The sequence below is a fragment of the Varanus komodoensis genome, unplaced genomic scaffold, assembly GCF_004798865.1.
Source record: "Varanus komodoensis strain SLA01 unplaced genomic scaffold, ASM479886v1 scaffold1, whole genome shotgun sequence".
NCBI lineage: Eukaryota > Metazoa > Chordata > Lepidosauria > Squamata > Varanidae > Varanus > Varanus komodoensis.
This window is the reverse complement of record NW_025335268.1, coordinates 48380037-48395530: the sequence shown is the minus strand read 5'-3', so window position 1 is coordinate 48395530 and position 15494 is coordinate 48380037. Positions and strand designations below refer to the sequence as shown.

Here is a 15494-nt window from a genome sequence, read left to right as displayed (position 1 = left end):
GCAGCATAATGCCTGGGAAACTAAGGATAATTAAGTAGTGTTGTTCACAACAAAGGCAAACAAAAATAAACATCACCTTTAAAAATGTTTACAGGTTTTAGAAATTGGCAGACAACTGACAAATGTCTTTGGTACTTTATTTGTATTGGAAGCCGCCCTGAGGCTTTTGTGAATGGGGTGGCATATAAGTGTTACAAATACATACATGCATACACACATACTTTCTGGGATTCTGGTAAACAACATTTGCATTTATAAAAGCAGTGTTTAGTCATCCTATTTCTATGCAGCAGGAGAAAAATTATTGGGAACCCAGTTGAAATGAAAGCGAGAATAGGGGAAGTGTTCAGAAAGGTTTAAAGTGCCTTCCTATGCAACACTTTAAATGACCCATCATTCCAGTTTCATAAAAAGTCATAAAGAAAAATAATGGCAAGCATTGCAATGGGAGTCATACCACTGCAATGTCCAGTGTTTCTAATGCAGTATTTCTAAATAACTGCTCAGGAATTGAAAACATGTTGCTCAAAATGAGGGAGGGCCCCACATTAATATGCTTTTAACATTTTAGAATTTAGAATTAGTGAAATGGAAGAATCAAGCTGAATCTTCTTCTTTGATATGCTTAAACTGTTAGTTTACCAGTATAAATAAAAAGTTTTCTGTAACATGCAAACAGGCTTGGGGACTCATCCCTTTTTGTGAGTATAGAATGCATAAAATGCACGGGATCAGTTTTGGTTTTTTTGTTCATTTATATTTTACCCTTTAATACAGATTTCTGGGCAAATAAAATCACTTTAAGAAAAAATAAGATGAAAACATTATTAAAACATAATCAAACATAAAAAGCAGCTAACATAAATTCAGTAGAGCAAAATGGAAATAGCAAATATAAAAACGACACAAGAACTACAGCAGTGAATATCTTAAACAACAAATTAAAAATTTAAAGTCTGAGAAAGAAGGATGGACTTTGCCTGGTACCTCAAAAGTAGCAGAGAAAGGTCCAGGTACATGCATAAGGAAGTAGTTTCATGATTTGGGCATAATATGGGAAAAGCCCTCTTTCCAGTGGCTACCCACCTAATTCAGAAGGCCAGGACACTCAGAGAAGGACACCCAGTTCTATTGTTACCTAATAGTAAGGAAGCTATTGAAACCCTGAACATTGCCTGGGTTCTATAATGGGTTGGATGAGGATGAACAAGCTGAAGTTCCCTAACCCTGGTCAAGATGCTTAGGGATTGATTTCAGTCTGTTCTGGAATGAGTGCACTTCCCTCGAAGAATCAGGCCTATTGCTTGGAAGTGCATCTTCCTCCTGTGCCTGACTCTGAATCTTCAGGTAGCGGTGATGACAAGGAGAGCATTTCAGCAGCTAAGGCTTCATGCTCCAGGTGTGACTCTTTCTGAAGTAGTCCTGCTTGTCAACAGTTATCTGTATCTTGGTCACATCATGTTTAGAGCATTGCAGTGCACTCTAGGTGGATCTATTCCTGAAATAAGTCCAAAAGCCACTGCAAAATGTGGCAGCTAGGCTACTAACTAATGTCTGATATTGGGACCATATTATACCTGTCCTGAAAGACCCAGTACCAGTTGCCTGTTGCTTTGGCTCAATTCAAGGTTTGTTAAATGGCTTAAGGCCTGGAAATATAAGGAACCTCTGTTCTTGCTATGAATTCTCCGAAGAATTAAGATCTGTAAAGAGGCCCTGTTATGCTCAGAGACCCATTTGAAGGGGCTTTCACCAGCATTGACCTCAATCTATGGAATGCCCTTCCTCAAGAATTGCAACTGGTTCCCACTGTCTTGACCTTTAGAAAGGCAGTAAAGTTCCATCTTTGCAGCTTAGTCTTTTAACAGCTGTAGATTTAAATGTTTTGATGATTTTTCTTCATTTTTTATGTTCTTGCTTTTGTTGCTGTCAGGTTTTATAATTTTAAATTATTTTTCACTGCCATGACGGCTATGTAGCAGATGAGGTGAAATATAAATAAACAAGTGAAGGGTATAATTACAAGGCAATAGTAAAATCATAATTGATTGGTACCAATAGCAAGAAGGGATATGCATAAAAATAAGACATAATAATAAGTGTGTCCTAGCTGTCAGAGTATTGGATTGGGATTCAGAAGATCTGGTTCCAGTCCCCTCATAGCCATAAAGTTCACTTTGGGCCAGTCACTAATTCTCAGCCTAACCTGCCTCACAGAGTTGTGTGAGAGTGAAATGAAAAGACGATTATATAAGTAACCTTGATTTGCCTGCAAAGATAAAGGTAGGATATAAATATAATCAGTCAATCAGAAGTAGATATTCAAAAGAGAAGCTTGACAGGCCTGAATTTGGGAGGATTATTCTTTCACCTCAAGTACTCATGTGCCAGTGTCCTCTGCTCACTTTGTTTTATTTTTAGTATTTTACTAAAAGAGCCCCTTGTCTTGTAGTTTTGTTAATGCTTTTGCTCATAAATGATCGATCCTGTTATCTCTCCAATGAGTTTTTGTTTGATTCCAGACTGACTTTTTGGCCATAGAAATGCGTAAAGGCAAAGTGGATTTCTTGTGGGATGTAGGATCTGGTGTGGGACGTGCTGAGTTCCCAGATCTAACCATTGATGATGGATTTTGGTACCGAATTGAAGCGTCAAGGCAAGTTTTCAGCTCTTCTGGATACTTTTCACCATTGCTAGCCAGCATATTTTAAGATGAAATGGAGATGCCAGGCTCAGTTTCTTTGAATCCTTGCAACAGGGGTCAGAGTAGATGACCCGGGAGACCCCTTCTGACTCGCTCTGTTTCTGTGTTTCTGTCATGCTATAGATCAGGGTGGTAGTGGCACCCTGATCACAGAATTCTGCCAGAGTTCATTCCTTCTTATTACAAAAATGTAGGGGCTAAAACAACTGAACTGTTTAGGTGATCTTTTAAGATAATCATAATCGTTATCATACTGAATATGACCTGCACAGCCAAGAATATTTTGTTGGCTCCTGGACAAGCAATGCTGTTGCAGCTTTTATAATGTTTAATATTGTTGCTTTATTTTTGTGTTCAATGTATTTAAATTGGTTGGAGTTTCCCAGGATAGATGGAAAAGGAGAAGATAAATGTTCAGTATAAATAAAAGAAAGACTGTCTAGTGGCACATTCTAGGCATTAGGGTGATGCATTGCCTTTCTGCCAGTGGATAAACTGTAAGTGATTTGCCCATCTCTTTTTGAGTACTTACTATAGCATCAGAAGCTAACCATAGTATATCAGTTTTATATTCCACTTAAGCTAACAAGGAAGAATAGAGTCATAGTGAACAGGCAGTTTACAAACTAAAGACATAAATTCTAAACTTGTACCTTCAAAGTTATCAAGTATTCATGACCCAAAGATACCAGCGTGGCCTTTAGAATACATGATGTTCCATTTTACAAAGTCTAAAATCTTATGAACCACTGTACACTTTTCATCAGCTTACTACACTCCTTAGGGCAATTTTTAGTATTACCCTTTAAAGACAGATGTAATGTCACATCCACAAATATAACATGAGCAGTAGAATACATACAGCTCTAAAAGTTGACTTTGGAAATGCCTTGTTCATGAAACTTTCTCACTGTGTGTATTGTCTCCTGCAATGCTTAGACTGCATTTCCACTTGGCTGAGCTATGTATTTTCCCATTCGGGTATGTGTCACTTCCATTTTTCCAAACTCAGTGACTGGAAAATATTATCAATGGTAAATACTGTCATTAGTAAGATCATAAAGAATAAGCCATTCTCTCAGCTAAGCTCAGTTCTTGCATAACTTCTAAATCCAAAGACCAAAGAGTGTAGGAAAATTCCTGCTTTATATCCTGTAATTTTTGTCCAACTGTGCCCAGTCCAAGGGCAGCAGCCCATTCTTGCCATTTGCCCTAAGCCTCCAATATTTACAGTCATGCTGACTCTGAAGGTGGAAGTTCCCTTTATCCATCATGGCTAATTCTAATCAACAAATCTGCTCTCCTTCATTCATGTATCTAATCATATGAATATGTCCAGCACTGAATGTTGCCTGTATAGGACAGGAACTTATCTTGAGTGGGAGGAGAGACAGGTTCCCACCCAGGGGCTGTATGGCATCAGGGAGCATGGCCTGGAGCCCCCAGCTGAAACACTGGCTGGATCCTGCACCTGCTGCTTCAGCAAGGGGTGAGGCTCTAGTTTGAGTGTGCTTTCTGGGTCAGAAGAAGCAGCTTAGCTGCCCTGGGCAAGGCCCCAAGTGGTTGATCCATCTGGTGCCTCAGCCACATCTACTTGACTTGTTCCACGCTTTCTCCAACAGTGGAAGACATGGAATGGTCAAAGCCAAGTTTGCTCTGCCCCCTTCACTCCTTCTAATGACATAAAGCATAACCAATGTTCTTAAGTGCATGCTGGATTTTATGCAGCTTAATCGCAATTATATCCAAGAGTGCGGCTTTGAATCTTATCTCCCCCACAAAGCAATTTCTCTGATGTCCTTTCCTAAAAATAAATTGTAACCACAAAGGGGAGGAACATGACAGGGCATGCTTCATATATTACAGAGGGTTCTGTAATATAAAATCTCACTGACCTTATTTTTCTCTAGGAGTAGTCGGTGTAAGATTAATTTTGAAATTGGAGTGTTGAATCCAGACACTGTCAATCTCATTAGAAGTTGTACCTGACAAGAATTACAAGCACAATGCTCATTAGAAGTTTGCACTAATTAACTAGTTTTGTCTATGAAATGCTTATTCATGTTTTGTTAGGTATGTTCTATAGCATAATTATACTTTAGTACAATTATATAAATGTAAAGTATACTTTACATTTCATTTTACTGTCTAATTATGCAGTAGGCACTATTAGAATTGTTTAACGCTTTTGCTAGCAATTTGCATGACTGTGATTTCTGTTATTTCCTAGCTAATATTCACCAAGGGATGCCATGCATATACTGTTAGTATTATCGATTCATGTAAGCAAAACAGATTGGAATGTAAAGGCCTGACATTTCTACAGAAAGAAAGAAAATGACAATATTTCTGTTCCATAAAATAAAAATATTGTTGATGCATGAAGCAGACAATATCCATGAAACTAATTCATTCAAGATTTTATATTTTGTATTTGACTTTTGAGTTGAGAGCTTTCAGATTTACTTGAAAGGGTTTGGAGGTTTCATATTTGTGTATTGTTTGTTCAAATAAAGTTTAGAACTGTTCTCCTCCCATATATATAGAAGGACAGTTGTTGATATACTTTTATTTATTTATATTGTCCAATTGCTGAAGCCCTTGGGAAGGTCACAGAATTAAAAGTGTATAATCCCATATTATGAGAAAACATATTACTTTTAGAAGTTTAAAGATGCATCATAGTGAAAGCCAGCAGCAATGTAAAGATCCTTTCTGTGTCTAGACAGGAAGAAGTCTACAATGCACAGTATGTCCCAGCCAACCATGGGTTGCTTGAGGGTTGTTTTCCCCTTGAACAAGCCTTGCCGTCCAGGAGGGCCTGGACAGGACAAGCTGTACCAAGGAGGGTAATTAGGCTAACAGCGCCCAGTACTTGAGGCAGCCCTTGCGGGTTATCTTGATCGTCAAGGTGGAGACCCTGCCTCCTTAGACCTTAAGACTCCTGTAGAGAAATTCATTGTGTGTGTGAACATCTTTACTGAGCCATGGGAATGTACCTATTAATTGATTAATGCTAAATTCTCCCTCTCCACTTTCATTTACTCTTGAAGGACTGGAAGAAATGGCACTGTTTCCGTGCAGGCATTAGAGGGTCCTAAAGCTGCTATTGTACCAAGTATTTCCAGTGCAATTTCTCCACCTGGTTACACTATTCTGGATGTGGATGCAAATGCCATGCTGTTTGTTGGAGGCCTAACTGGGAAAATAAAGGTAATGATCCCCCATTTAACTCAGCCAATTTATTCATTATATTTATGTTCTTTGCTTTCTTTTAAATGGAAATGTTATTATTGAACTGAAGGCTGCAAAACAATGAATCACTTTTTTGGGAATAGTCTTGAAGCAATAAGGAAATTCAACAAAATTAGGCATACGTAAGTAGTTTTGGGACCAAATTAAACACTGAATGTTTATATAATTTGAGTCAAAATAATTACCACTTTGTTTCATAGGTTTTACTTCCACATTAGTGTGCAGTGTGCATGGGATTCCAACTTGAGTGCTCAACAAGAAACCCTTGCATCAAGCGACTTGGCTATATTTCAGTTCTGCCCATGGTACTCCAACACTGTTACTGGTTAATCTGCTAAGCATTCTGCATATAGCAGATTTTTTGCTGGGGAATAGTGGTGAAAATAGATGGGAGTCTCCCACTGTGTCAATATTTAATTAAAATATTAATGTGACCTGTTAATGCATTTAATAAATCTGGTTAATAAATTTATTAATACTACTTAATGCTTTTGATAAATCTAGCTGCATATCACATGCTTTCCTGGCATTACTGATTAATACTAGTTATGATTTTATAGAAAGAAAGTGCATATAACTCAATGAAGTGCCAAAAGCGCTTATAAATGGAATGAAAGTTTTCAGTATACATTTTCAAGTTCTTGTAATACAGAGTTTATCATATGTAGAAGCAATTCAAGAAAACATCTGATTCGTTATAGTCCATATAGCATAGAATTACATAGTATACAAATACTCACAAACCCCACATCACAACAATACAATCCAAAGTGAAATCTGTGATAAGTCGGTGATATTGGATGCCCTGCAAAGGCACTTATTTAACACTTTTTTTTTGTATACCGTCTCATAGCCACATGGCTCTCTAGATAGTTTAATTGTGTTACTGTGTTATGTAAACACAATTTAGACAATTAATCCCTGCATGGATCACTACCTTGTCGTGGCGAAGGGGCTTGCCTAGCTCAGTGAAGCTATGAGCTATGCCGTGCAGGGCCACCCAAGACAGGTCATAGCAGACAGCTCTGACAAAACGTGATCCACTGGAGAAGGAAATGGCAACCCACTCCAGTATCTTTGCCATGAAAAGCCCATGGACTGTACCAAAAGGCAAAAAGATATGACACCAAAAGATGAGCCCCTCAGGTCGGAAGGTGTCCAGTATGCTACTGGGGAAGACCAGAGGGCAAGTAGTAGTAGCGCCAGAAAGAATGAAGCGACTGGGTCAAAGCCGAAAGGACACTCAGTTACTGATGTATCTGGTGGTGAAAGGAGAGTCCGAAGCTGTAAAGATCTATATTCCATAGGAACCTGGAATGTAAGATCCATGAATCAAGGCAAGCTGGATGTGGTCAAACAAGAGATGACAAGACTGAACATCGACATCTTAGGAATCAGTGAACTAAAATGGACAGGAATGGGTGAATTTAATTCAGATAACCATCAGGTATACTATTGTGGGCAAGAATCCCTCAGAAGAAATGGAGTAGTCTTCATAGTCAATAAAAGACTAGGAAAAGCTGTACTGAGATACAATTTCCAAAATGACAGAATGATCTCAGTTCGAATCCAAGGAAAACCATTCAACATCACAATAGTCCAAGTCTATGCCCCAACCACTGGTGCTGAAGAGGCTGAAGTTGACCGGTTCAATGAAGGCCTACAACACCTTCTAGAATTAACTCCAAAAAACGATGTCCTTATCATCATGTCCTTATTAATGCTAAAGTAGGAAACCAAAGATAACTGGAATAACAGGCAAGTTTGGCCTTGGAGTACAAAATGAAGCAGGGCACAGTCTGGTAGAATTTTGTCAAGAGAATACAATGGTCATAGCAAACGTTCTTTTCCAACAACCCAAGAGACGACTCTACACATGGACATCACCAGACGGTCAACACAGAAATCAGATTGACTATGTGCTCTGCAGCCAAAGATGGAGAAGTTCTATACAGTCAGTAAAAACTAGACCAGGAGCTGACTGTGGCTCAGATCATGAGCTTCTCATTGCAAAATTTGGCCTTAAATTGAAGGAAATAGGGAAATGCACTAGGCCACTCAGGTATGACCTAAATCATATCCCTGATGAATATACAGTAGAGGTGACAAATAAATTTAAGGAATTAGATCTGATAGAGCGCCTGAAGAACTATGGACGGAGGTTCGCAACATTGTACAAGAGGTAGCAACTAAAACCATCCCAAAGAGAAAGAAATGCAAGAAAGCAAAATGGCTGTCTGAAGAAGCTTTACAAATAGCTGAGGAAAGAAGGGAAGCGAAAGGCAAGGGAGAAAGAGAAAGATACACCCAATTGAATGCAGAATTCCAGAGAATAGCTAGAAGAGATAAGAATGCCTTCTTAAATGAACAGTGCAAATAAATAGAAGAAAACAATAGAATAGGGAGGACCAGAGATCTCTTCAAGAAAATTGGAGATATGAAGGGAACGTTTCAGGCAAAGATGAGCATGATAAAGGACCAAAATGGCAGGGACCTAACAGAGGCAGAAGAGATTAAGACGAGATGGCAAGATTATTTATTTATTTATTTAAACAATTTCTATGCCGCCCCATTCTCAAAAAGCCTCGGGGCGGCTTATAACATAAATAAACAATTATATAATTAGCCTTAAAAATCCGGAAACATCTCAGCACGTACATTAAAACCCAATAAATACAATCAATATATTAACAATTAAAACAATTTTTAAATGAAACAGTCTTGGCCTGGCACCGAAAAACAAATAACAACGACGACGCCAGACAGACCTCTCTGGGGAGCGCATTCCATAGGTGGGGCACCACCACAGAGAAGGCCCTCCCCCAGGTACTCACCCTCCTAATATCTTTCATGGAGGGTTCCTGGAGAAGGGCCTCTGCTGCCGTTCTCAAGGGGCGGGAAGGCATATATGGATGCAAGCGCTCCTTTAGATAACCAGGTCCCAAGCCGTTGAGGGCATTATAGGTCATAACCAACACCTTGAATTGGGCCCGGACTTCAATGGGACGACAGTGAAGCTGACAGAGGACAGGGTTATATGAGAACAACGCCCAGTCCCCGTCAGCAACCTGTTTTGCACCAATTGAAGTATCCGGGCCGTCTTCAAGGTTAGCCTCACGTAGAGCACGTTACAGAAATCTAATTGGGAAGTTACCAGTGCATGTCACTGTCGCCAGGCAATCATTCTCCAGGTAGGGATGCAGTTGATGGATCAGCCGAAGCTGAAGGAAAGCGCTCCTCGCCATCGCCGTCACCTGAGCTTCCAATGAAAGCTCTGGGTTGAGGAGCACTCCCAAGCTGCGAACCTTGTCCCTCAGAGGGAGTGCAACCCCATTCAGGACAAGGTCCAGGTCCCCTACCCCAAAGCTTGAACCACCCACCAACAGGACCTCTGTCTTGTCTGGACTGAGCTTCAGTTTATTGGCCCTCATCCAGCCCATTACCTCAGCCAGGTACCGGTTCAGTACATCCACTGCCTCACCTGGACTGGTTGAAAAAGAGAGGTAGAGCTGGGTATCATCAGCGTACTGATGATTCCGCAGCCCACACCTCCTGATGACCTCTCCCAGCGGTTTCATGTAGATGTTGAATAGCAAGGGGGACAAAATGGATCCCTGCATAACTCCATGGCATAACTGCCATGGCACAGAGCCATAATCCCGCAGCACCACCTTCTGGAATCGGCCATTGAGATAGGAGCGGAACCACTGCAAGGCAGTGCCTCCAACTCCCAAACCCGCTAGCCTATCCAGAAGGATACCATGGTTGATGGTATCGAAAGCCGCTGAGAGGTCCAGGAGAACCAACAAGGACGCACTCCCCCATCTCTCTCCCTGCACAGGTCATCATACAGGTCAACCAAGGCAGATTCAGTACCATACCCGGGACAGAAATGGGTCCAGATAATCAGTTTCATCCAAGAGTGCTTGGAGTTGTCCCACCACCACCAGCTCCAACACCTTGCCCAAGAACAGGATGTTGGCCACCGATCTATATTTGGCAGCCATCTCTGGATCCAGGGATGCCTTCTTTAGGACTGGCCGGACTACCACCTCCTTTAAAGGGGCAGGTACCCAGCTGTCCCTTAAAGAGGCGTTGACAACCTCCAGGATCCAGGCCCCTATCCCATGCTTGGCTTTGTTAAGTAGCCAAGATGGGCAAAGGTCCAGGAAGCAGGTGGTGGGACGTACTTGTCCAAGCACCTTGTCCACATCATCAGGCTGCAACAACTGAAACTCATCCATCAATTTTGGACCAGACGGCAACATTGGCACCTCCCCAGAAGGTTCTGAGTCACTAGTGGAGTCCAGCTCATGACGAATCTGAGCGATTTTTCTCCTTGAAATGCTTGTCAGAGTTGTCACAGCGGGCCATTGAGGGTGGCACAAGGTCTTTTTTGGGGCCTGGGTGAACCAACCCCTGTACCACCCGAAAGAGCTCCGCCAGACGGCATTGTGAGGAGGCAATGGAAGCGGAGAAGAATTTCTTCTTCACCACCCTTACTGCCACAGCATAGGCCCGATAATGGTCTCTTAAGTGTGTTCGGTCAGATTCATCCCGTGATTTCCTCCACCTACACTCTAGACATCTCCCAACCCGCTTCATCACCCGTAGTTAAGGTGTATACCAGGGGGATGAAGGGCTCTGCCAGGTGGGAGAGGATGCTTAGGAGCAATCGTGTCAATAGCCCTTGTCATTTCCCCATTCCACAGTTCGACCAAGGCATCGATAGGAGCACCAGCCTTATCAACTGGGTATTCCCCCAGAACCTTCAGGAATCCATCCAGATCCATCCAGCTCCGGGGGCGGACCAACACAATCGGGTCCGCACCCTTACAGAGGGAAAGGTCGCTCTCGAGCTCAAATCTCATGAGGAAGTGATCTGACCATGACCAGGGTGTCAGACACAAGTTCCTCACCCTCAGATCTCCCTCTTCCTGTCCCATCGAGAAAACCAGGTCCAGAGTGTGTCCACATTCATGGGTCGTGCCACTGATATGTTGAGACAGCCCCATGGCCGTCATGGAGGCCATGAAGTCCTGAGCCATCCCAGTCAGAACAGTCTCAGCATGGGGATTGAAGTCCCCCAGGACCAGCATCCTGGGAGTCTTCAACACCAAGTCCGAGACAATCTCCGTCAGCTCAGGCAGGGAGTCTGTTGGGCAGAAGCGTGCACGGTACACCAACAGAATCCCCAATCTGTCTCAGTCGCCCAACACCAAGTAGAGGCACTCTAGACCTGGCCTCGAGAGAACAGGAAGCCCCATGAGGGAAATAGAGGCTCAGTAAACCAAAGCAGGTTACACAGAACTATACAAGAAAGAGCTTAACATCCCTGATAACCACGATGGGGTGGTGACTGACCTCAAACCAGACATCCTGGAATGTGAAGTCAAATGGGCCTTAGGAAGTCTGAGCAACAACAAAGCTAGTGGAGGTGACAGTATTCCAGCTGAGCTATTCAAAATCTTAAAAGACGATGCAGTAAAAGTGCTATACTCAATATGCCTGCAAATTTGGAAAACTCAACAAGATTGGAAAAGGTCAGTTTACATTCCTGTCCCAATGAAGGGCAATGCCAAAGAATGTTCAAACTACCGCACCATTGCACTCATTTCACATGCTAGCAAAGTTATGTTCAGAATCCTACAAGCTAGGCTCCAGCAGTATGTGGATTGAGAACTACCAGACGTACAGGCAGGATTTCGAAGAGGGAGAGGAACTAGAGATCAAATTGCCAACATATGCTGGATCATGGAGAAAGCTAGGGAGTTCCAGAAAAACATCTACTGCTGCTTCATTGACTATGCTAAAGCCTTTGATTGTGTGGATCACAACAAATTGTGGCAAGTTTTTAAAGAGATGGGAGTATCAGACCATCTTATCTGGCTCTTGAGAAACCTATATGAGGGTCAAGAAGCAACAGTGAGAACTGGACACGGAACCACTGCTTGGTTCAAAATGGAGAAAGGAGTTTGGCAAGGCTGTATACTGTCACCCTGCCTATTTAACTTATATGCAGAGCACATCATGAGAAAGGCGGACCTAGATGAATCACCAGTTGGAATTAAGATTGCTGGGAAAAATATCAACAACCTCAGATATGTAGATGATACCATTCTAATGGCAGAAAGTGAAGAGGAACTAAAGAGCCTCTTGATGCGGGTGAAGGAGGACAGCGCAAAAGTTGGCTTGAAACTCAACATTAAGAAAACTAAGATCATGGCATCTGATCCCCTCACTTCCTGGCAAATAGATGGGGAAGAAATGGAGGTAGTAACAGATTTTATTTTCCTGGGCTCCAAGATCACGGCAGATGGGGACTGCAGCCAAGAAATTAAAAGGCACTTGCTCCTTGGGAGGAAAGCTATGGCAAATCTAGACAGCATACTAAAAAGCAGTGACATCACCCTGCCAACAAAAGTGCGTATAGTCAAGGCTATGGTTTTCCCAGTTGCAATGTATGGCTGTGAAAGCTGGACCATAAGGAAGGCTGAGCGCCAAAGAATTGAGGCCTTTGAACTGTGGTGCTGGCGGAGACTCCTGCGAGTCCCTTGGACAGCAAGGCGATCGAACCGGTCAGTCTTAGAGGAGATCAACCCTGACTGCTCTTTAGAAGGCCAGATCCTGAAGATGAAACTCAAATACTTCGGCCACCTAATCAGAAGGAAGGACTCCCTGGAGAAGAGTCTAATGCTGGGAACAATAGATGGAAAAAGAAGGGGACGGCAGAGAATGAGGTGGCTGGATGGAGTCACTGAAGCAGTTGGTGTGAGCTTGAGTGAACTCCAGGGGATGGTGGAGGACAGGAAGGCCTGGAGGAATGTTGTCCATGGGTTCACGATGGATCGGACATGACTTCGCGACTAGCAACAACAAGAAGACATTTAAAACCACAGTATCAATAATAATATAATAGAAGACCATAGCAGGAACAACAAATAATAGTTTAGCAACAGATTGGAATTATCTTAAATGTCATAATTAAGAAAACTAAAATTTATATTAAAATATAATTAAAATAAAATTACAATTCAAATCATTAACAATTAAAATTCTCCTTAAATAATATGTCTTAGTCTGGCACTAGAATATGTATATATATAAGGATGGAACCTGACTCATGTCTCTGGGAAGTCGATTCCATAGATGGGGTGCCACAACTGAGGAAACCCTGCTCTGGGCAGCCATCCTCCTAGCGTTCTTAGAGGTGGCTCCCAGAGCAGGACCTCCGATTATGATCTCTGGGTCTGGGTAGGTTTATATGGATGGAGATGGTCTTTCAAATATTCAGGTCCTAAACCATTTAGGGCTTTACATGTCAAAACGAGCCCCTTGAAGTAGGCCCAGACTCCAATGGGTTACCAGTGTAATTCATAGAGGACTAGTGTAGTATATTTGGTATTACCAGTCCTCAGCAGCAGCCTAGCTGCTCTATTTTGCACCACCTGAACTTTCAGACCATTTTCAAGGGCAGCCTAACATAGAGCACAATACAGTAGTCCAACTTGACTGGCATATTAAGTCTGAAATCGGCCCTTCCAGGCTACAGAGGTCACTTGCATAGAGCTCTGCATCTAGCCAACTAGATTTAAGAAACAGCAACAATGTGGCATCAGAAAATCAGATGTCTTCCTGATTCATACAACATCACAACCTTCCATGGGATGAACAGTTTGTGTGAATACAGCATGGATTCTGCAGGGGGTGTTATTTTTTGCAAACAAGACCTCCGATGCCATAACTTGTTTTAGGGTTGTTCATAACCATGGTGGCTTGTGATGTCCAGGTCTGGCTTGTTGCAAATGGCTAGAAGAAAGTGCTGCTGCTTTTCCTGCTTTAACTCATGTCACTGCCTTCTTTCCCCATCCCTTCCCAGCTGACAGCTGCCTTGACATTTACACAATTTCCCCTCCCTTTTACCTTGACCATAACATTGGTGTATGTTTCCTGGCCCCACTCACTGCTTTGAAAAATGAGTCAGCTAACAATAGAGGGAAACATGGAATTAGTTGTCTCTCCTCTCTGCATTTGGTCATGGTGCATTTGGAGCTTACCATAGCTTTAAAAAACGCCATCTCTATGGATTCCACAAGCATTCATCAAAATGTTGTAGCAAACTTTCAAACAGAGGCCTTTTTAATATTGGAACTGAATGTTGAGTATTGACTGCAGCATACATGAAGCTATTCTACATAAGGTACTTAATATGCACTCAGTGTTCCTTACTCAAGGTCAATTAGACATTCTTTAAATAAAAATATGCTTCTGTTTTTAAACTGATTTTTCCACGAATATTTTTAGAGTAGAGACAATGCCGTATTATTGGTAAAAGTGAAAGAAAACATTTTTTCATGTGTATAATTGCACTATTCTGCTATACCACAGTGCCACCTGGAAGTTAGGTCTTAGAAAAGCTAAAAGGAAATGCATGGTGCTTTTTATGTAGTGATCGAATGTTAATTCTGTGATGAAATCAAAAGTTGATAACAGAGCCTTGTGGTAATTATACTGGGAAAGGAAAGGGTATAGAGGAAACAGGCACAGAATATAAAAACTCCCACAGGTTCTGGCAACTGTGCCTCTTTCCATTTTGTATTTCTATGATTATCATAGCTTCTAGAAAATGTGTCTAGTATTCAAAATTATATTCTACTTTCCTTTCTTGGCAGGCTTTGTTTCTTCTTTTTCTAATTTTTCAGTTTGACTCAAATAGAATGTGGTGCCTACTTATCATGAAGTTCTTAAAAGTGGCATTAAATTCATCCTTTGCCAATTAAAACATCTACAATGACCTTGGAACAGATCGCCCAAGTTGTTAGACTTTCATGTCATGCCTCTCTTTGAAAGTCAAGTTGCTCTTCTCCATATGCTTGCACATTAATATTTTTAATATTCATAATTGCTTCATGAAAAGTAGCAGGTGCTTGTGTGCTTCAAATTGCTAAATATCTGGAATTGGAACTAGCTCACATTGGTGCAGCAAGATAAAAGAAAAAATGGGATACTTTTTAAAAAGATAAGTTCATCTTAGAACAAATATTCTTCAAACAATCCAGAAATAGCAGAGCCATTTCAGTTCTTGTTGTTGCATTTCATTGATAATATTTCTGGCTGATTAGCATTAAAAACAATCACTCAAAATTATTAATTTAACATTCTCAAATGGATGTTATGACTGCCAAATTTCCAGTCTCTCTTTCAAACTTCCAATTTAGCATTGATTAACTTAGCAGAATTAACTGATTGCTTCGTTGATCTAATAAGCCAGTAATTTGGGATGCTCAAAAGAGATAAACAATTTTAGAGATAAGACAAAGTATAATTATATTAAGGGATAGTTCACAAACAACCCAGGAAGATGCAAAGTTGGCAGATTTGCATGACTAACAATCTGTCACTTGAAGCAGACTCCATTTGGCTTGGTTGTCAAGTAGCCACCAAATTGTTCAGGCTTTTCCAACCCTCCAAAGTTGTTGCACTTCAGCTCCTATCTGTCCCAGCCAGCATGCCTAAAGGTTAGGAATGCTGGGAG

At 41.4% G+C, this 15494-nt stretch overlaps 1 protein-coding gene across 10 annotated transcripts in view; it reads left to right on the top strand.

Moving 5' to 3' along the window:
* Window positions 1-15494, top strand: part of LAMA2 (laminin subunit alpha 2) — a 475192-nt gene that overhangs the window by 408760 nt on the left and 50938 nt on the right. For all 10 annotated transcript variants that reach the window (XR_006414199.1, XM_044424782.1, XM_044424799.1 and 7 more), the window contains 2 exons: window positions 2523-2656; window positions 5758-5917. Coding sequence is in view for 9 of the 10 variants with exons in the window: in XM_044424782.1 (XP_044280717.1) it covers window positions 2523-2656; window positions 5758-5917 (294 nt within the window). In the remaining variant the exon portion in view is untranslated. The remainder of the gene's footprint in view (window positions 1-2522; window positions 2657-5757; window positions 5918-15494) is intronic.